Raw genomic sequence first — 22,208 nt, forward strand, 5'->3', positions numbered from 1 at the left:
AAAGGGACAAAAAAGGGGAAAAAAAGAAACAAAAAACGCCAAATTTAATTGGTTTTCAAGACTAATTTCTACACCAATCTGCACATTTGAGTATAAAATATTTACCTACTTGGGTTCATTTTTACAAATCTTGTTGGTTTGCTATTCGACTCAGGCTAAACAACTGTAATCAGATCTAATGGAACCACTGAAAATGGCCAAATCTTTTCAATTATCATACACCCAATACAAAAATATATATTTTAAAAAAATTATTTTCTTTGTAAAAAAAAAAAAAGGCTAGATTTCAGAAAACTAGAAAAATTGTCAATATATGAACTTTTTAAAACAATTTTATAGGACTATTATATATGAAGTTTGTATGAGTTCCAATTACATTTTTGTACAAGAATAAACAATATTCTTAATTATGGATTGATATGCAGCAGAATTGTCAGCAACTTAAAACCTAAAACGCTTAATGAGCTTCCACAAAACAAAATAATTTGCTATGAGGCAAGTCAGTCAAAATAAGGGTAAAGATATAAAATATTTTCATGTATTTTATGAAAATATATAAAACCATGTTTTTATTTTATATATCTGAAATATATAAATATATTTAGTTCCAGTATGTTTATATAATATTTATAAATAAATATATTTGGCAAATATCCACCAAATATTTAGTAAAGAATAACATCTGGAAACCATATTTCACTCTTATAAATAAAATAAAATAAATATTTTAACTGATAAAATTTTTAAAAAATCCCAAATAGTAATCACATTACACCAACGCCATCGTTGATGAATTTTATTCAACCCGCAAATACATTTTCCCTGAAATGAACAGATGTAACGCAGACTCGATACAGTCAGATGAATCCTTACATTCGTGTGACTCTGCTGCCCCCTGGCGGCAAGACCTTCACAAGCCTTCAGATGGTGAGAATCATTTGGTAATGCTTTGATCTAGAGCAACTTGAACTTAAGTCCTGCTAGGCAGATTGTTGAACTTTCAAGAAACAAAAAAAGATAAAATTCCAGTATGTTTACGACACATGAAGATTGAATATTCATCCATATTTTACAAGCAAAAGAAACCAGTAAAGGCAAAATTTAATTCAGACGTGTTTTGATGAGGCCAACATTTAAATGCAAAAGCTCGATCTTCTCGTACATCATCTGTGGAAAAAAGAAGGGATATTTAGAAGAGATGAAATGCTTGATTTAAATTAAAATGAATAACCGTACATTTTATCAAGTCCAAGCTCTTCAGGTGTGGAAATGCCGAGTTCGCTTAATGTGGGCTTGAGCTCCTGGATCACGTATGGGTAGATGTCTTTATGAGGCCCGGCTTTGTCCTGAACCAAAGTTAAACTCCGTTAGTTTACAACTAAAATCTTTTCTTTATTTTTGGCTAACATTATTCCCAGACGTTCTGAATTTCTGACCTTCACCGCCTCCAGGATGCGGATGGCGCTGGCCAGGTCGTTTAGTCTGCGGCAGGCTCTCAGCGCCGCCTCAAGAATCTTTGGTTCTGGTACCAGGTCGTACCCGATCAACGTGTTCATCCCTGAAACACAGTTTACACTTTACGAGCTGCAGGAAACACAGAACGACTTATTGTATACTCAGACCCAAGCCAATTTGTACCTTTGCTCAGCATTTTCCTCTATTTACCTCTTTTGACTTCCTGTAAACAAAACTTTTGATCTCATGGGTCTTAACCATGGATGTGCAACAGGCTCAGATTTGTGGTTCTAAATAAATTTTAAATATAAATATAAAAACAACTGGAGCTTCTAGCAATTTTACAGTTTTTCTTTGAGTAATTTAATTGAATTTCCACAACCTAATGACACCAACAACATATTTATATCTAATGTTCTTGTCATTAGGTTGAAAAATATTTGCTTTTCTTTTTCCAATATCAATTATATCCATTACTTTTTGCTAATACAAAAAAAGTTTTTTCTGTATTTCAAAACCTAAAAATAGAAAGAAAAATGGTAAAGCTGCAATATGTAACTTTTATAATATTTTTGGTTTAAGTATTTGTTGAAATTGTCATTATTTTGTGACAGAATGCTACAAGACAGATAATCTGTAAAAAAGTTAGCTCCTCTGCCTTCTCTCAGCGCTGACTAGAAACAACCAATCAGAACCAGGAGGCGGGTCTACTGCCTCTCTGTTATGCTGCAGCTAGCTTAGCATGTTTTGAATGCTGGGCTAGTTAGCATGACCACTGACGACGGCAGATAAATGTCTTTTTTTGTAACTGCATGTTTCTTTGTCATTAGCACAATTAGCAGCAAGTACATGAGGATGAGTGACAGCGCTAAGACACACCTCCTGGCTCCGATTGGTTGTTTTTGGTCGGGAGCATAGAGGAGCTCGATCTTTTCACAGATTATCCTTCTCATATTTAAACAAATATGTAAAAAATATAGAGATTTTCTTTTATAAAAAGTTACATACTGCAGCTTTAAATCTCCCATGCAACTAAATTTAATTTTAAATCTTCTGCATTTAATCTGGACCTGATTCCTGCTTATGCTACTAAAGTTTTATGAAATAGCAGAATATGAACCCACGGGAAAACCAAACTAACTAAACAAGCAGCCACACAATCACATTTAATCACAGAGATTATAGAAAATTATTTTATATTTGTTGGTTTAGTTTTTATTATTACTTAGAAACTGTGGAGTACTCTCCACAGTACTTTTACAAATTTAGAGCACACTTAGAAAGTCCAGAGAATACTTACTTACACTCATTTAGCAACCCAGAACAGGGCTTAGATCTTGGAATCCAGAAAAACTACATTTTAGACTCCTATTCTCCCAACCCAGAAAAGGAATTAGACCCGAGGACTTATACTTATCTACCAACCCTGCATAGTTTATTTACTTTGGATCAACATTATTAGCTTTTTCTTCCTTTGCTCTTTCTTTTGGTTTGTATTTCCTTTTAAATCCTGTAAAGCACTTTGTATTGCATTGTTGCTGAAAATGTGCCATATAAATAAAATTACCTTTACCTTTTTAAAGCAGGTATGAAATGTCCTGCAATAGAAAATTGTACATTTTAAAATGTTGTAGCCTGCAGATACTAAAACAATAACTAATAAATACATTATTGGCAAAATCAGTGGTTTAAAGATATGATTGCATTATGTGCAAGTTATTAATTAATCATTGACTTAATTACATTTAAAATGGCCAGAATGATTTAAGTTATCGACTATTGAGTTAATAGTTACAATATCAACATTCAGACAGTATTTTTGTGAGTTATGAAGATAAAAGATAATTAAAGTTCATCTTTCATATGTAGCTTAATTCAGTTTTACATTGTTTAAAATAATTGTGGTTCTATTTAGGCTGGTTGAGCTGCATACACCTTAAAAATGTATTGGATCAGCCGAAAAAAAACAAGAGGCAGGATTGTATTTCAGAGCATTCACTGTTATCTAGAGCAGTTTTTGTTGCAATAACAGCAGCCAAAAAAAAAGCTAAAATGATTTAATTTTGTTTTTAAAGCCTTGAATTAAGGACCTTATCCAACAAATGAACAGAGAAAGGTGCTATTTTTTCTAAAAATGTATCAAAAACATAGTAAGCTAACAGTTAACTTGTACCGTCATTTCTGCCTCCAACTTGGAGAGTAAAGACCTTAAATCAAATCTTTACGGCAAATGGATTAAAAAAAATCTTCAGATGTGGAAAAGCTCCTTTTATGGAAACACAAACTTGTATTTTACACCCCAGCCCAGTTATTGGAGGCACCAGGGAGAACATTTTGTTGATAAGGGCCTAGTGGAGCCTAAAAGAAATAAATTTAACTTTAAGGTTTAACTAAATTGTGAAAGAAGCCTGAAACACCTGATGTCAGAAACAGAGACTAGTCAGTCTGGTTGGGTGAAAGGGATCGGTAAAAACAAACAAACAAAAAAACAAATCCAAAAGCGAAAAAAGAAAAAAAGTTTGTTTTAACGACATTGTGTAAAGCTGTACATTAAAGCGGATGGAAACAGTTAAAGAAAATTGCATCTCGCTGTGCAATAAAAATCCCTAACCTCACAAGTTTCAACTTGAATTACAGCAAACTTAAAAAACTGATCTTAATGTTTCCAGGAATCAGTAAAGTTCCCTAAAAATATTTTTTCCTGTTTCTTCATATTCACCAAAGACTACATTCTTCACTGAATTACAGTTGGGAGCAACAGAACCTGACTGCCAGCAGTACACCGAGTTTTATTCAATCCAGACCAGCTAATAAGAAAGGGTTATACATTTATATATTTTGTGCTGCTTTTATCTGCTTCACATTTACTTTGTTGAATAAATCTCAAAAATTATTACATTTATTCTACTTATAGTCAATGAGCGATAGAAAGTAAGGTAAGGTCATTTATCTTTTAAGGAAGTAAAAAATATATATATTTTAATGCAAACTAGAGAAAATCTGAAAAGCTTTATTTAACTGATAACAGAAAGATTACCACTTAATGTTTATATGCCAGTTTGACATTTATTATATTTATTTTGCGCATTTTTTCCCCTGCAATTACAAATGCAGGTTAAAAGAAGGCTATATGAAAAGACCCTAAGCTATTACACATCTACAATCATAAGGAAGAAACATCTAATCTAAAAGTAGGAAGTGTTACATTTGAGTACAAAATGACTTAAAACGCAGAAAGATGAGCACTCCTCAACAGTACTATTTCAAAAATAAAACAGTTTGGACAGCAAAGGTCCATCCAGCTAACTAAAGTAATATAATTTCCTATTCTAGCTTGTGTCTGCGCTCTACACCACTGCTGATGAAAAAACTTTTAATTGAGGTTAATTCTAAAAACGATTCAGAGAGACAATCCAAACTAATCTTTACTAACCTAAATAATGCAGTCTGAAAAGTAAAGAAGATCCATATGGCATGGATGTTGTGATGAGGAATTAATCCAGACTGATTGACTGTGAGTCTAATATTAATCTGACCAAACCCCTGTTGACCTACAGTTAATATAAACCAACCTTGTGGCAGCAACTTCCTCATACCGAAGTTTAGCACCATTCTGCACAATTATTTGTCTTTTATAGATTTGGTGTGATTAAAAACCCACCTTTCCTCAACTCCCATGCATCGATGTCAGGCTTGTTGAAATATGTAATCCAGCGGGCATCAAACTCTTCATCAGTCTCCTGTTTCCCGTGGGAGTAACACCTTGATGCCAGAGGGGCTGTGTGATAAAAAACAAAACAACAATCAGTGCCTAAAGTCACTTTCAGTGGTGTTCAGTGTTACACAACGTTGTCACATGGAAGGTCATAAGAGGCAAAGTTTGCAGTGAGTGAAGGAGAAAAAGGGCAAATGCTGCGCGTCAGGTGGATCACTTCCATTGTCCGGATATAGGACTGCACGTAGCTGATGATACACTTACGCATTAGACACGTAAGATCAACTGTAATGTAGATCATTCTGACCTAAAAAAAATGAATTAGATAAGCTGTAATATCACGTAAGCATCAGAATGATGTGCTTTTCTCAGGCGCTGAAGACGCTGCCAGTCCATTTTAGTGCAGAAATGTCCGCAGCCGGCTCACTCAGCGGATGAACTAACACGGTTAGCATGTTAGCATGTCCCAGCTGGGTCATGGCAAGGACACAACCACCCGCGAGCGAGACATTTGGATAATATCACAACAAAGCAGCCTCATATTATGTATTTTTACGTTTTTATGTTAGCCGATTGACCAACATGTTAAAAGCTTTAATTAAACTGAGTGTATTATTAAGCGGCCGGCTGGTTAGCTAGCTTAGCTGGGACCGCAGTGTGCTGACAAACACTGGATATCCGCATGAACTTCGCCCCTACACTTTCACACTCTGCCGCATTTAAACAGCCAATTCTCAGAGAGAAACGATAAACAAATACCTTGGCACCTCGGTTGTGTTCGAGTTAAACTCCGAGCACCGGAGACCGACAGTCGGACGGCAGTTCTGAACATGATGCGGCGCAGCCAGCAAGACAAACCGGTATGATTTTATCCGGAGGAAGCGGCTCTAACGGCAGGCGCCAGCAGATAGGTAAGGTCCTTCTGCGCATGTGCAAAGCGGAGCTCATTCTTGACCTGTTTTGGTCTGCCACGAGTGACATGAAATGTTAAATATGTTTCTACAAATACCTTACACACGAGCCACAAAAGAAAAACAAAATCATAACTGATAATGATAAATTCTTAAATATATAAATATGCATATAATCAGATGTGGATAGAGTAGTAAAAGCTGTACTCGAGTAAGAGTATTACCACTTCAGCATATTTTCATTTAAGTAAAAGTAACAAGTATTGCAAGTGCAAGAATTTACTCAAGAAAGAGTGAAAAAGTCTTCTGTAAAAGATTACTTAAGTACTGAGTAACTAAACATAACTATGAACGCACATTTCCGCAACAACAAAACTTGTATCTGATAATTATGACTGAACTACCGTATAATTATGAGATACTATTTTATAATTTAATCTTAGCTATCTCATAATAATGGAATTTCATACTTGTGCTACCTCATAATGACTTAGCTGCGAATCTTTATAGGTTAGTCATCATAACTAACCTATAAATGTCTTATCTAACAGATAACAGATAATGTTTGTTTTTGTTTTCCCATCAAACTGGCAGAAATAAGCTTCCAATCATAACATCTCAGTTTAGTTTCTATTGTATTTTTAAACAAAAACAAAAAACGGGATAACACATATAAATGAACATAAGCCAAGTGGCTCATTTCTGCCTTTATTTCCATTGGCTTGTTCATCTTAAAACACAGATTATAAAAACAAGGATGAAAACCACACATAGAACTCTATAAAAAAAAAAAAAAGAGTTAAAAATCGACCATAAAATCCACGCATATTTGATTATTGTTGACATTTCCGACTTTACAAGAGGCAGGTTTTAAGAAATGATTTAATATTTTACAATGGCATCATCAGATGGCCAAAACTTTTGTTATCTAAGACTAAAATGAAAAAGAAAATGCATAAAAATAACAATTTTCACATAGCATATTGAAAGCAGAAGAAATAATTCCTTTTATAAATAAAACTTATGAAGCTAATTACAATATGGATAATGCATATATATATATATAAATATATATATATATATATATATGTATATATATATATATATATATATATTATATATTTGAGACAACACAATGTATTGTGTAGATAGAAAATAATATTTTTAGTAATATTATTTCCTTGTTTTTTGTACAAACAAGGAAACTAACTAACTAATAAACTAAAAATGTTTTGCTTACTATACATAAGAAGGTATAGTAGCGCCCATGCTAACAGATTTCTTTTTGGAGCAGGTTGTATAGGTTACTTATATAAATTTTTCTCCCTTGATAGATAAATAAAACAACAATAGTTTTTTTTTATTACAATAGAAAAAACAGAAGCTGACGAATATGAATCTTGAAACTGAAATTATAAATCAGTTCAATTCAGTTTTATTTATTTAACGCCAATACATGACAAATGTTTGTAGGCACTTTACAGAAATATAATCTCAATTCAATTATAAATACATTCCAATTGATCTTAGCTATCAAACCGTACAGAAAGCTCAATTAATTATTCAAAGTAGTTTAAAAAGTCAAAACTGTAATAGAGTTGACTTTTGAATACACCTTGCTGCACTTTTGTACTTGATGCTTTTTATTTACTTCATTTCATTTTAGTTTGATAAGTTAAACAAAAATAATTATTATAATTTATATCAACTGATATGAAATGTTTATATTGTGATACGTATTGTCCAGCCCTAAAACAGTATCTAATAACTGGGAGTGCACCGATTGCAGTTTTCTGGCCAATCGCCGCTTGCCGATCTTTAAAAAGCCTGACCTGCCGATTCTGATTTTGTCTCTTTTTTTTTTGTCTGAAATGTCGCTAAATATAGCAAGAAACTTGTCGAGTTGGTAACAGTGGAGTGACTATTGTTGACTGCAAACATGCAGACATGACCTGTTGGGTCAAACCTCTGTCACAGCAGACCAGAAAAGGACAGCAAACTTGGTTGATCAGATCGGCTTCACATGTAAGTATCGGCCAATCACCGATCTCCCAAAATTAGAACTAGGTGCACCGCTATAAATTACTTCACAAAAAACAATAGTGCTTTTTTCAGCCAAACATTACTACGAAGAAGGAACATGTAATTGCACATTTTCTGGCTTTTTAGCTAAACTTTGTAGGTTTTAGGAGGACATCTGGTCCAATCATCCAGACTGAGCCTCTTGGCAGTGTGCAGTGAATTCGGCCTGCCAGCTGTTCTTCGCAGATCCCCTCGTCGCTCCTCTTCCTCTGTGGGACCGCTGAAGGTTTGTGGAGGCTGGTAGCCCAGCTCCTGGGGATCCAGCGGGTCTTTGGAGAGCAGGATGCAGATGGCGGGCACCGTCCTCTCCATGGTTGTGGTCGCTGCTTCCTGCGTTGCGCTCTCCCATACCTCATTAACTGTCATGTAGCAAAGTTTGGACACCTGATGCAGCCCTGCCACTTTGCGTTTCAGGATTTCCACGCAGGTGATGGTCTTGGTGATGCCCCTGCCCAGGCCTGTGAAGACCACCTGTTTCACTGCCGCTGCACTGCTGTCCTGTCCTTCCCCCTGCATGCGGGCGGTTGCAAACCGCAGTAAATTGCGAATTTTGCTTCCTTCTTTCACTCGCATGTGCAGGACGTCTGCAGCAAGGCCAGGAATGGGTAAAGGGGCTCTCTCCTCAGAGCGGCCGATTCTCCGCCGGGTGCCCTGCTCCGGTTGTGGAGGACAAGACGCAAGCTGGACACCAGAAGACAGTGAAGAAGACTGATCTTCCATTATGGTGGAAACTAAATAAGACGATTCTTCTGCATCTGCAGGCTTGTTAATCCATTTTCCTCAAGGTCTAAAAGCAGCAAATTTAAAGAAAATCTGCTTTGCAATCCAAACTTTTCACTTATCCTCATCTTCTCTCGGTCGCCTGACCGTGATGTCGAATTTGTTTTGTCTTCTTGGAGCTGAGATGACAGCCTGCAGAGTAAGAAAGCCACTTCTTCTCCTAATCCCACAGTCGTGAAAGAAAAGATGTCCTTGCTCTCTTCAGCTCTGGGGACAGCTGATGCCAACAAACACATGAGGCTTAGAGAAAGACATGAAGAGTGGGACATAGAGCTCTTAAAGGCACATGCTCATTTTTCTTCTTCTAACAAAGTCTCATGCATTCATTGCAGTTTTTTAAACAATAATTTAGTGAAATGCTTTAGGACTCAGAGAGTTTACCTGTGTGTAGTTGCTTGGGTTACACGGATGATTGAATATGAGTTAATGAGATTTAACAAAGCGTGCAGTTGAAACAATTCTTTTGTTTTTTACAGATTTGGACTTGATAGTTTCATCTGACGTTCTTATGCTGCAGTTTTGCTGATAATGAACTACAGGAATAAAAAGAGAGAATGAAAAACACTGCGGTACAATAGGGCTGGCTGTTTGGAAGATAAATTTCCTCCTCTCTATCTTTAGAGGCCCATATGGTCCAGGAAAAATATCTTCCTTTGGGGTATAACAGCAACTTCACAGCTCTCCACTCTTCAATTCATCGCCTGCTGGGGTGACCCAGAAAATACTTTCCACACCACTTCTACCTCTTTCCCCCCCCAGTGAATGACATGAGGACAATCACACCTTAAAGCTACTGCAATTTATTTTAATATCTACACAAAACAGGAAATAAAATCAAGAATCCAAATGAAAACAAAATGATTTCTGAGGCACAAATGACCAGCTGTGGGGTTTATCTGAAATTTAATGCCAATGTGTGTTATATTTAATGGCAGTAAAAATGTTAACAGACAAATATTTTATTTTATTTTAGTCAGCTACTGACAATGTAAGTTCCTTGACGTGAATTGAATGTCATTCTATAACAGCTTTTCAATTAACAATATTGTCAAAATGTGTTTATGTATTCTTTAAATTAACTTTTGTTTAGTCAAAAAGTTATTTTATCCTGACATTTTTTTGCTCCATAAGTTCTGTTAACGCTGCTGTTGGCGGTTACCGTAGCAACCAGTAACTGACAGTTTCTGTAACTGCCGTTTGGGTTCGAATCAGCTCTGTGTTTTCTTTACCAGTATTATATTTTAACATATACTTTAGATATATTTAATTACACACAGGGTTTTGTGTGTATTTTTGCTATGTTTTGACTGTTATCATAATTAATGCTATGCATTTTAGCTCTGTTTAATTTTACAACTGTTAACTGTTCATTGGGCACCATTGCTCTGTAGTTTGTTTAGGTTTATTTACTGGATTTTAATTACTGTAAATGGGCAGAAGCTGCTGGATTGATGTTAGCCACCAGCTTGATTTTCTCTCCTCAGAATAAATTCAGTGAATCTGAGTGTTCGTCTACTGGCGCTGAGATGAACAAAGAAGGGCTACAATACTACATTTAACTACATGTTATGTTTTCTTCCATGTCTTCTTTTGTTTTTATGTAATTTCTCAAAACTGTTTTAGTGATGTGATATGTGGACCATTGTAAGAACAGCAGCAGCTAAATGTGGATCCTAACTAAACTAAACTAGACTAAACCTCATGTCATTAAATCTCAAACAAGAATGAAGAGAGTGATGTATTTACAGATTTGATGGTTTGGTTTATACGCAATCTAGCCTTTTACAACAATGACCAAACAAGTGGACTTTTACGGTAAAGAAAAACAGCTTTAATAAACAGCAAAAAATAGGATCTGTCAAACACAGTAATGAAATACTGTAAAAATATATATGAAAATATAAAATATTTGCCGTTTACAGCTTAACTACTAAAGTTATTCTGGTTTCCAGTAGATGTGTGTAGGTTCACCAGAAGGCATGTGCACTAGGGCTTTCTCAGCTTGGCTTTGAACCAGTTGCTTGTAAAATTTCCGTCTGGATTTGTGCATCTTGGGTGTTGATGTGCACGTCTCCCACCTGACCGTTTTCATACCTGTTCCAGGAAAAAGCAAACCGTGGTGGAGTATTAATAGGTTTTTATTGAGCTGGGAGGCAGAAATAAACACTGCTGGGTGTTTTACTCACACAAAGAGGAAGCGTGTACACACATGATCGGACACCGGACAAACCCAAATGTTTCCGTGCTTCTGAAGAGCCTTTGAGGTTATCACTAAGACACATGGACAACTCTGTTAGATAAGACATAAAGCTACAGTGGTGGAGAAAGTGCAAAAAGAAAAAAATCTAGTAAAAGTGCCACACTAACATTTTTACTTGAATAAAAGTAAGAACTTGTTTTTAAAAATATTTAAAGTATTGAAAATAAAAGTTGAATGTCTCTAATGTAATGGTCTAGATATCATTAAGTGTGCCTACAGTATCTTTATTTTCTTTACTTCATCAATAATGTGCTATTTTAATGAACAATGGAGCAGGTAGTGCATGTTTTTATTGTGTTTACGCTCTGTGACGCAGTTTACATTGACATTTCATCAACTCCACAGTTATTCAACCTTGTAATTGATCAACAGTGAACAATATTTACATTTCCAGACACTATTTTCAAAACTTTTACCCAAAAATAATTTTTTAACTGTTTAACTTGAATAAGTTATTGATTACTTTCAAACTAATAAATAAATAGTAAAAAAAACCAAAAACTAAATGTGACCATGAAGTGAATGTAGCATATTTTAGAAATGTAGTGAAGTAGAAAGTACAGATACTTTACGTAAAATGTGCCCAGGATTTAAATCTGCTTATAGTTAAAACCAGATATTTAAATACATTTTTTCTCACTGCCTGAAGTTAAATCAGACCAAACTGTACTTGTTTTTCCTTAGTGAGAACGATCAGAATTATTTCTATTTGCTAAATGCCAGAAGACTTGACAAGAATATTTTCTAGATTTGTTTTGTTGTAATTTTTTAATTTGAGGAAAGTTACAAACAAATTTAAAAAATGTTTTCTGGCATTTAGCAAATAGAAATAATTTTGGTAATTCTAACTATATTTGGTCTGATTTAACTTCAGACAGTGAGAATAAAATGTGTATGTAAATATGTGGTTTCAACTTAAAGTACAGATACATGAAAAATGAAACTGACTAAATATTCACCTTCACAAAGTGCTATGCAGCTCAGATTACTGCTTTGCAGAAACCTTGGTTGTCCTGGTTCCTCCTAAAACAAACAAACAAAAATATATAGGAAGAGAGATATAAGAAACAGGAAATGCTTTCTTAAAGTGAAAAAATGTGATTGACCTGACCTGTTTGATTTTATTTATCCGGTTGTATTTCTTTTTGAGTTCCTCTCTGGTTGGTATTTGGTGTTGACTTTTTCCCATGTCTAATCAGGGAGATAATAAAAAATGACTTATGCAAGCTTTAAATTGATAAAGAAGTTTTCTAAAAGGTAATAAAGTACAACGTATTCTTACGCGAATATTCAAAAGATATGTTTGAAATGGGACTCAGATAGATGCCTTTACCATAAACAGCTCCATGAAGCTTCAAAACAACAAAATAAGTTTCTCAATATTTTTTTGTTACAGAAGCTGTAAAGGAGCTAATATTGTTTGTTAGTTTACCTGTAATTTTGTGTACGACGCATTGATTAAGCCTTTCCTCAAGATGGAGTGCCAGTTTTCAATGTGAGAACCGCTGAAGCAAAGAGAAGGTTTTTATAATCAGGCTTTGATCTGGAAGCATTGTGTGACATTTAAACGTGATTTCACTCACTGAAAAGCAAAAGTGCTGCCGTATAATTTCCTGGCAGTTTGAAAGCGAACCTCCTTGGACGGAGGAGCGCTGACCAGCAGGAACTGATGGGGTGTGCGCATAAACCTCAGATGCTGCGAGAAAACAGATTCACAGGAGAGAAAAGAGAAAATAAAGATTTTAAAGGAAACCACGCTATAATCATGGTAATAAAGACGCCACAATAAAGAAAACCCAACTTATTGTTCTTTATGAGTTTATTATTATAATAATAACACATTTATTAATACATTTGAATACATGCATTAACATTTATTAAATTAATACATTTATTAATAAAAGTGTGATTTTTATAGTAATACATTAATTTGAAGTACATTCATCATGATGAATGTATTATTTAGAATAAAATTACTATTGGAATAATTATAAATAATTTTTATAAATAATAAACATATTAGAATAAATTTCTTAGTAGTAATAAATTTATTATTTAAAATAACTATTATTATTATTATTATTATTCCAATAATAACTTTATTCTAATAATAAAATTATTGTCCTGTTCTATTTTTGTACGTATTTTTTTCCCAAATGAATCTTTTAATGATTTTTAGCCTGTGAGTATTTTTAACCCACCTACCTACCTTGTTGAGTGGAAGCTTGACGATGTGTGATCTGTTGCTTGCTAAAATCCTATAAGAAAAGTAGAGATGACTGGACATTAATTTAAAACACCCTCTGATTTAACACATTTTAATTTAATACAGTTTGACTGCCAGCCTAGATTAGGCCCTCACCATTGTAGTAAAGGATGAGAGAGGGGGTCTATCTTGTCCATTTGCTTCTTTATCTCAGAATATGGACCCTGAATATGAAGGAGAAGCAATTAGATTACATCCAATTGAGGCTGAAAGTCAGGGAGAGAGGAATATGTTCATCTTTTTATATTTAAAACAATCACCTGAGCCATCCTCCTGATTAGCAACACACCATCCAGAGCTTTCTGCAGCCTTTCATAACTCTTCCTCTGTCACAGAAAGCACAGATAATTTAATACGATATAAAAAACATGCAGCTGTTTTGAGCAGTAACTTTCAGCTGATACCTTGGGGCTAAAGGCCAGAGTTTTGGGGTTGCACGGATCAACAACGGAGGGGTACGGTTCAAATATGATGCTTTTTCGGGACGACTGAAGGGCAGCTCTGCACATGGCCACCAGCAGGTCGATCACCTGGAGTAGCAGAAATTACTGAAATACTGAAATATAAAATCACTCCTGCAGCACATGAACGTGTCGCTCACCTCTGCACCAGTCGCGACCTCTTCTGTAGCTCCAGACATAACTCCCAGCGTGTGATAGGAAAATACGCAAAGCTCCCTGGTGCAAACTGCAGTCTGCAAACAAAAGCGGAATCTCCATTAAACACACACACACACACACACACACCCACACACATCTGAATCTCCTGCTAATTTAATTTCATAAAGTCGTACCTTAAGCATCGGCCCATTTTGGAAAACATGCCGCTCGTCACAAACAACGCAGTATTCATTCAGCGTTGGGATTCTCTGCTCAGCGTACCTCATTATCTGTGCACATGAATTAAGGTCAGATTTATTTTAAAACATTACAAAAAAAGGAAACAAAATAAAGCACTATTTTACAAAGCAATACTTTACCAAAAACGAAACAGGCTTAAGTATATTTCACTACCATAGCGTTGAAGAAACTACACTTGTTTGTTGCTGTTTAATACACTAAGGAATAAAAAATGCCAGACTCTCAGCGACTCTTATCTGGCTCTCAGTGTCTTAGAAAAAAACAAATAAAACAAAAAAACTGAGGATTAAAACAGGGAAACAGTATTTTTGACTATAAATCCTACAGTAACTGAAAACAACCAACACTGAGCATTTAAACATTCAATTTTTTAGATTTTGGCCAAACATTGAAGCTAAACTTTGAATGTTAAGTATTTGTGCTGACTTGAGATTCACTTTTTTAAAAAACAAGAATGTGTGTTTTTGAACCAACACGACATCACTGTATCGAGCTATTAAGGAAGGACAGAGTCCTGCCTTGCCTGTACTAAGAAGCCGTGCTGGAGGGTCGGCGTGCTTTTACAGTGTTTGATGGCCTGGGAGGTGAACAGCAGCTCCACCAGCTGTTTGGTGCTCAGATGTGCTGAAGATTTGACAGCTGAGACCATCACTCTCTGCAGATAAAACCAGACATTGGCCACAGAGCCCATTTATAGAAAAAGCACCACACAAATCAATATCTAGAGAGAGATATATATATACTTTTCTTAAAGGTGACCTGTTATGCTTCTTTGAACAGGTTAGGATAGGTCTAAAGGGGATTTAAAACATGTTGATTACATTTTTTGCACAAAATCATTCTTAGATAATGAGATTTTTGTCAGCTCAGTTCTGAATATTTTGAGCTCCTTTGAGAATGAGCTATTTTAGGGTCTCTGTCACTTTAAATTCAAAGAAGCTGCTGCTGGCCCGCCCCCCAACTCAACGTTTACACTCACCTGAAAATGGCTGAACACAGATATGTAATTATAAAAACTTGTCTTTTCTAGCCGCCATTGTACAGCAGTTAAACCAGCTGACCAAACACCCTGGAGTTCTGCCTGGGTTGCTAGGTAACGGGCGGAGCTCCGCTGTGGTTCTGACTTAACATTCTGAGGGTTTTAAAAATGTCTCATTTTCCAGATAACAAAAATAAATGTAACTTATTGCCAAATACATTTGTTTGAGTGCATGAATTGTTTCTAGAAGCAGTTGAGACCCAAATGGAAATACAAAAACATGTAAAATGTTAATTTTGCTAATAGATCCACTTTAAACACCAATGTTTCTAAACACAAATTGAGTTTAGAATTTTAATTTAATTCCAAGCAAAGTAAACATATTTGGTAAATAAAAACTTATTTGGTAAATAAAATAAAATAAATTTCTTCCCAAGAAATGGTTGCAACACAACCATTTCCATCCTCATTTACATCAAATTATTAACAGGAAGTCCCAACCTTTCCTCCAGCTGTGTAAGTGAACAGTTCTCCCGTTGAGTTCTTTATGTCATAAGAAGTTGTTTGACTGGTGAAGTGATTATGTTTCATTGCATTCCTTTCTTTGCCAGTCGGTTCCTGCATCTCATTTGGCCTGTTCATGTTGGAGAAAAGATGATAAATGCATCAATGAACGGATCAATCCAAACCTAGAGGAGAGAGAAGTTGCTTTATGAAGCTTCATTGTACTTTGAAGGTGGTAACCAAACGCTGAATCGAGCGCTGAACTTCTTGATGGTGCCGCTGGGTCGGTACCAGTTGTGTCTGCTCTTTCTCTGGACAACAGGGCTGTCGTTGGTCAGATGTTTCCACTCCTGAGATATGAAGACTCTAAGAATACTGAGGAACAAACGAAAATTGGTAACCAAAAGAAGGTCCATGAATTATTTCAAGCTACAATCATGTATGGGGGATTTCTTTTTTCTTTTGCGTTACTTTGTAGTCCGAGATTTTTGTAAGGCTTTCCCATAATATCTTATTTGTGAATTTTCTAGAAGAAATATGAAAATTACTAAGATATAAAAGTCAAACATTTGCAAGATAAAAACTCAAATATTGAGATTAGTCTCATAAATTTTCTTTCACAAAAAGTGCATATTTTCTGAAATTGTAAAGTCAAACATTTTCCACTTTGGATCTCAGAAAGGTCCAAGCTTTCATATTAGTAAAATTCAGAGAATAATCTCAAAGTTTCAGAGTTTTCTCTCCCAAACTTTTGACTTTTGGAGCTTAGCATTTTCCTTGTTTTATCTAGAAAACGTCTGAGATTAATCTCAAAATTTCAGAGATTTTTTTGGGGGAGAAATTTACTCCTTTTTTTTCTATCTATGATGGCCCTAATATCCTGTCAAAGTTAGTAGCTCAATTTTCATACAATTTTAAATTAAAGTACAGATTTTAATTGTATTTGCAAATGTATTGCAAGGAAATGCAATAGTTTTGTGAGGAAATGCAAAAAAAAAAATCCCCATGTGCACTAAGAGAAAACTCACTTTTGCAGTTGTCTTCCTATACTGAAATCATCAATATTGGATGGTTGGAAAACATCCACAGAGGGAGCTGTAGTGAGAAACATCGATTACTCAGATGTCAGGAGGATTGGTTGAGGATTTAGTTCCTGGGGCTCACCGGGTCCGTCCAGATACTGAGAAGGGAAGAAGTGCAGCCGGATGATGATCGGCTCTGATGGATTAATCCTCCAGGCTTTAGCCACTTCCACCTGAAGACACCAAACACTGAGATCAGACCGAACCGGAAATCTGTAATCTCTGTTTGGTTTCTTTACTGTTTGGAAGAGTCGACTGTAGGAAAGCTGCATAACTTCCAGTCAGCTTTCAACGTCTATGTGGGCTGAAGGTTCAAGCTGATAAAAATATACTACTGTTAAATTTCAAGTCTCATGTTTCTTTTAATGTACAACAAAACTGAAAAAAACACCTTAAATACACCCTTTGAATACAGAATATTAACTTTTTAAAATATTTGGCCTACTGGGCTGTAATTTTGTTATTATGTTTTTTAAAAGTCCAATTCTCTCATAGGACGAAGTATTAGGGCCGCCGTAGATAAAAATAAAGGAGTAAATTTCTGCCAAAGCACTCTGAAATTTCTGAGATCTCAGAAATTTTCTAGAAAAACCAAGGAAATGTCTGAGTTTCAAAAGTTTAACATTTTTGACTTTTGAAAATTTCCACAGCTCAAAGGTTTTCTACTTTTGAAACTCAGAAATTATCTTGTCTTTTCTAGAAAATTTCTTAAGATTAATCTCAAATTTTCTTTGTTCTTCCTTCCAATTTTCAACTATTCCAACTAATATTGCCACTATTTTTTTTCTAGAAAATTACAGAGATTAATCTCAAAATTTCTGAGTTTTTTGGCAGAACTATTTTTTCCCCAACAGTGGCTCCAATACACAATTGCAATCTAAAAAACCAGCTGAGCATATAGCAATTTTTGAAACTATTCAACTAACTGTCCCTCTATTTTATTTTGTTGCATTAAATTAACAAATGAGACCAATGCCAATCTATGTACAGCATATGGCAAATTCAAATTTGAAGTAATATTTTGATTTCACTAACATGCTGAGAATCTGTTGAGGGATATAAATATTAGGGTAATGGAAAGGAGTCCTTTCAACTTGGACTTGGAACTCATCAATAAATATAATTCATCAAAATACTGATGGAAGCTGGGTTTATACTTGAATATTTTGTAATAAAACAAGAATTTAACTTACATCCACAATGTTGGGGTTAATGTTCAGCTCCACATCCATGCCACCAATTGATGGGTATTCCCTAACAAAAGAAGAAAAGGGGGAACTTTTATGGAAAATTCAGCTGAGATCTTTACATTTTCAGGAACCCAACAAAAGACTTTTCTACCTGACAGAGACGGCAGCATCTGAGTACAAAGACCGGACGGATGCCATGTCTGCATTCAGCTGGTGATAAAGGTCAGTGGCACAGCTCTCCTGCTGAGACAAACACTAATATGCTTACTGTACGTCCGCTCTGATGGCTCGGCGCTGCAGGGGGCTGAAATACTTTAAATGCAATAGCTGGGAGGAGTCCTGTGGTGATTAGAAAATGCTTTCAACGCAGAATGCAGGGAATATTTAGTCTCAGTTTGACTTCAATTGAGAAATAACTGCAGCACAGATGTGATTATGTAATAATACACATTGATAATAATAATGAAATACTGTAGAAGACAATCCCAGATTCAAATCTGATGGTGATTAATAAAAAAAAGATGAAATTTCAAGTAAACTGTTTTTCTATCTGCTAAAACATATTTTTAATCTGTTATTTTTTTTTTACATTAACGCTCTTATGACCTGAATTATGGATATAGACCACTTTGATTTGTTAAGAATTCAAAATTATCCCATAAAATAAAAAAGTGTAATGAATGAGTGTTTCTGCCTCTTTTTCAACTTTCTGTATCTGAACGTTATGACACTGTGTGTTTTGACCGTGCAATCAGGGTTTAAAGTGCATAATTTAAAAATTTTGTCTGACTGGCAGGATGGGAATAAGAGGGTTAAATATAATCTGCCATGGGTTGTTTTTTTTTTTTTTTTTACAGTTTCACTGAAAATCACTTGGTTTCCACACAGGAAGTCCTCTGAGTCGCTGCCTTCTTCATCGCTGCAGCTCTCAGCCCACTGCTCCCACGCATCCTGTGGTTAGTAGAGGAAAACTGTCAACTAAAAGTGCTTATTTATTCATTTATGTATATATATTGATTTGATCATTTATTTGTCAAGTAAATAAGTAATTATTTAAGTGAGTTTCTGGGGCTCACCAGCAAATATTTATTGAGTAAGTAGTTGATGGTAAAGAATAAATAGTTAAGCAAGTATTTATTTAGTTATTATTAGGTAAATATTTACTTAATAAATAAGTATATTTTATTAATATTCACAAATATTAATAAAGAAATATTGTTTTACTTATTAAGTAAATACCCTTTAAAAATATCAACCAAAAGCTAGAATGTATGAATTTATTAAATACATTAATGTTTATTTATTTCTTAAAGAAATATATATTTATTTATTTAAATGTCAACCAAAAGCTAGCATTTATTAATTTATTTATTTATTAAATAAATAAACACTTGCTTTTGTTCAACATTTAATTATTTTTATTTTATTTATCTGTTTATTCATTGATTGATCTCTGCAATTCCCATCAAAAGTAAATCAATAGTCAAATGAACTTTGCCATAAGCAGCAGTCAAAGGGGAAAAAAGGTTTTTTTTAAAAATATATATATTAGAGGGCTGATCCAGTCCAGGTAAAGCATTGATGAAACTACAACAGGAGAAAACAACATGTTGATTTTATGGACTCACCATGAGGTAATTTCTTTGAATCTCTGTCAGACGTGATCAGAGTTTTCCTCACGTTGACTGTAATCATTAAAAATAATAAATAACTTCAGAAGCTCTCAACAACAAAATAATAATAATAAACCCAATTAATTACATACAAAATAGCTCTTACCTCTCCTCTGGTGAATATATTTGGCCTCCTCATATTTCAGACCAATTGATGAAAACGATAGCAGGTTTCCCACACGTGTCAGGGAGATCCCAGCTAAAAGTGGGTTTCCTGTCTGGAAGCTCCTGCTCATTAGTCCTCTCTCTGTGTGGGACGCCACATGTTCAGTCTGGCTTGCAGGTCACATGACTGGACTCAAACTGAGGGGAAGTTCAGGTTTACACCTGAACAGGATCAGAGAGCTCTGCGGCTTGTTGTCTCTATAAGTTTCAAAGTGCATTTTTTTTATGGAATCAATTTCACGAGTCTTATATCCTGATTTAAACAAAGATCAGGGCTGTATGGGGTTGATGGATGACGGCCGAGGCGCTGTTTGACATCTATTAGTCACCCTGTCTCTGTGCTGCATCACCGCTGACCTTAATCAGCAGTTAGCCTTGTTAGCAGCCGCCTGCTGCTCTGCAGTCTGCTCAGATATACTCCCTGCATCGGTGCACTTCTTCTCCCGACAGGTCTTCTCGGGGTAATCTACTTAAAGATGTTTGTGTCGGGGGTTGATTGAGAACAAATTCATGGATCCTTGGGCTTCATGCACAAAAACTGTCTGGCTTTCTCCCCTTCATCCTGACTCTCAGGTCGATTTTTGATCGGGCAAATCAGCCACCAGCAGAAGTCGTAAATAAGTTTTGTAGCTGCTTTATGCTACATTCACACCGCAATGATCCAAATCCGACTCTTTTTTTTTTTTTTTTTTTTTTGCCTTAATCCAACCCGGATCTGATCTTTTCCTGACAGTCTGAACAACACAGATCGGATTTTTTCGAATGCGACTCAGGCCACTTGGATATGTGGTTCTAAATCCGATACTTAACTGATCTTTTCACATTTAAGTTGCATTCATCCGACCTGAACCTCGTCGATACTCGATAAACGTCACTATTCTGCGTCGAACAGACAAACAACAACGAATGATGAGGATTAAGTTGTTAATGCTCCGCTGGATAACAACTTTAAAATTGTAAGATATGCTCCACCATCAGCATCCATGTTTACATAAACAAACACCGAGCATTTGCTTCTTCTTCTTCTTCTTCTTCTTCTCTTATGGCGGTTGGCAGAACACGAAGCACGCTCGCTACGTGTGACTTTACAGCGCCCTCTACAGCGCGTGCGGGACACTTTCAGCTCGTTTGTTGCTCAGACGGAGATCAAGTCGAATATAACTGGAAGTGGAAACGACCACGCAGAAAAACGTGGGCTTTCACAAAAAATAGGTGTTGAGCATTAAAGTCTGCAGTGTAAATGTGGCCGTAGAAATGTTCAGCAATGGCGGCGGAGAAAGTGAAGGAAGCCTTTCAGTCCGTATTAGCCAACGCTTCCAACTACTGAATTAGCATTAGCAGATCGGCTCTTCTCTCTTCAATGGGTCATAGTTGTTTACAGCTCAGGCAACTTGCAGTGAGCTTTCAAAGCGTCCAACTGGCGCATTACAAAGAATACGGGCAAACTTTGACAGGAGGTGCAAAAAAGACAAATTCGGAACCAACAAGAAATTCTTCTGTTCAACCTGAGCAGTTTGCTCTGTGGTTGTGTTCACCAACATCAAGATGTGTTTTCATTAACCGTAGTACTGTACAGCGCAAATTGAAATTACAAAAATAAATTTGCTTAATGGAAACACGCGAATTTTGATTAAAAACAAAAACAAAACTCAAGCTTTTTTGATAAAAGCTGGGTCGAAATAGATGCATTTAGCAAAACTGCATTGGAAACACTTTTTTTCCCCGGATCACACAAGTGACGTCATCATCAGCCGGATATTACTACTGGCGAAAACGACAAAGAAGACTACAGGAAGTGTTAGGAGGATGATGGGGGGATGTTTTATTGGACCATGTATAGCTGGCTCCACCAGAGCTCTCACATCATCACACAGTTCATGATAAGTTGTGTGTCATTCGAATGTGTTGAATAGCTCTCCTGTAATCATACTACAATTTCCTCCAAACGACTTGTATGTATTCTCTCCAAAATATGCTGCAAAAGTATTCACACAACTTTAACCTTTTCATATGTTCCCTCATTATAACCACACACTTCAGTATATTTTATTAAAATGTAATATGATGGCTCAACACAAAGGAGAAATAATAATAACAATTTTGAAGTAGGGCTGAAATGATGAATCTGATTAATGTGATGATTATTAAAATAACAGTCAGCTAATTTAGTAACCAATTAACAGCTAGCTAGAGGATACAGACTCAAAATAAGGCCAATTTCTGAAAGAATAACTTATTCAAAGCTGTAATTAAGCCAAAACTGTACAAAATGTAAATATATATATA

The 22,208-nt window shown here is 35.5% G+C and overlaps 3 protein-coding genes across 3 annotated transcripts; all 3 read right to left on the bottom strand.

The window, feature by feature from the left end:
- Window positions 1–764: 764 nt before the first annotated feature.
- Window positions 765–6,108, bottom strand: cox5aa (cytochrome c oxidase subunit 5Aa). The gene is made up of 5 exons (XM_027999153.1): window positions 5,930–6,108; window positions 5,117–5,233; window positions 1,437–1,558; window positions 1,237–1,346; window positions 765–1,167 (listed from the first exon to the last, which is right to left on the bottom strand). The coding sequence occupies exons 1-5, from the start codon at window positions 6,000–6,002 to the stop codon at window positions 1,164–1,166; spliced, it is 426 nt and encodes a 141-aa protein (XP_027854954.1). The 5' UTR covers window positions 6,003–6,108; the 3' UTR covers window positions 765–1,163.
- A 1,855-nt stretch (window positions 6,109–7,963) lies between these two features.
- Window positions 7,964–10,625, bottom strand: rpp25a (ribonuclease P/MRP subunit p25, a). Its single transcript, XM_028029938.1, has one exon. The coding sequence runs from the start codon at window positions 8,881–8,883 to the stop codon at window positions 8,251–8,253; it is 633 nt and encodes a 210-aa protein (XP_027885739.1). The 5' UTR covers window positions 8,884–10,625; the 3' UTR covers window positions 7,964–8,250.
- Window positions 10,626–10,786: 161 nt separating this feature from the next.
- LOC114152158 (protein mono-ADP-ribosyltransferase PARP6-like) lies at window positions 10,787–20,790 on the bottom strand. The gene is made up of 23 exons (XM_028029949.1): window positions 19,864–20,790; window positions 19,713–19,769; window positions 18,958–19,035; window positions 18,236–18,324; window positions 18,088–18,148; window positions 16,977–17,067; window positions 16,841–16,907; window positions 16,038–16,187; window positions 15,810–15,942; window positions 14,853–14,984; window positions 14,263–14,358; window positions 14,071–14,163; window positions 13,874–13,999; window positions 13,730–13,795; window positions 13,566–13,633; window positions 13,413–13,461; window positions 12,787–12,899; window positions 12,636–12,708; window positions 12,486–12,555; window positions 12,315–12,394; window positions 12,163–12,226; window positions 11,130–11,214; window positions 10,787–11,037 (listed from the first exon to the last, which is right to left on the bottom strand). Exons 2-23 carry the CDS (start codon window positions 19,713–19,715, stop codon window positions 10,941–10,943), a joined length of 1,884 nt encoding a protein of 627 aa, XP_027885750.1. The 5' UTR covers window positions 19,716–19,769; window positions 19,864–20,790; the 3' UTR covers window positions 10,787–10,940.
- Between the last annotated feature and the right edge of the window lie 1,418 nt (window positions 20,791–22,208).

This window comes from Xiphophorus couchianus, chromosome 2 (assembly GCF_001444195.1).
Source record: "Xiphophorus couchianus chromosome 2, X_couchianus-1.0, whole genome shotgun sequence".
Lineage (NCBI taxonomy): Eukaryota > Metazoa > Chordata > Actinopteri > Cyprinodontiformes > Poeciliidae > Xiphophorus > Xiphophorus couchianus.

Bases quoted from the DNA above. Each gene is read 5' to 3' on its own strand.
- cox5aa (XM_027999153.1), bottom strand. From the start codon at position 6,002: ATGTTCAGAACTGCCGTCCGACTGTCGGTCTCCGGTGCTCGGAGTTTA. The intron at 1,559-5,116 runs GTGGGTTTTTAA...ACTGTGTTTCAG, and splicing joins TGCATGGGAGTTGAGGAAAG to GGATGAACACGTTGATCGGG. The intron at 1,347-1,436 runs GTCAGAAATTCA...ACTTTGGTTCAG, and splicing joins GCATCCTGGAGGCGGTGAAG to GACAAAGCCGGGCCTCATAA.
- rpp25a (XM_028029938.1), bottom strand. From the start codon at position 8,883: ATGGAAGATCAGTCTTCTTCACTGTCTTCTGGTGTCCAGCTTGCGTCT.
- LOC114152158 (XM_028029949.1), bottom strand. The intron at 16,908-16,976 runs GTGAGCCCCAGG...TTCTCACTACAG, and splicing joins TCAGTATCTGGACGGACCCG to CTCCCTCTGTGGATGTTTTC. The intron at 12,395-12,485 runs GTAAGAATACGT...CTCCCTGATTAG, and splicing joins CATATCTTTTGAATATTCGC to ACATGGGAAAAAGTCAACAC.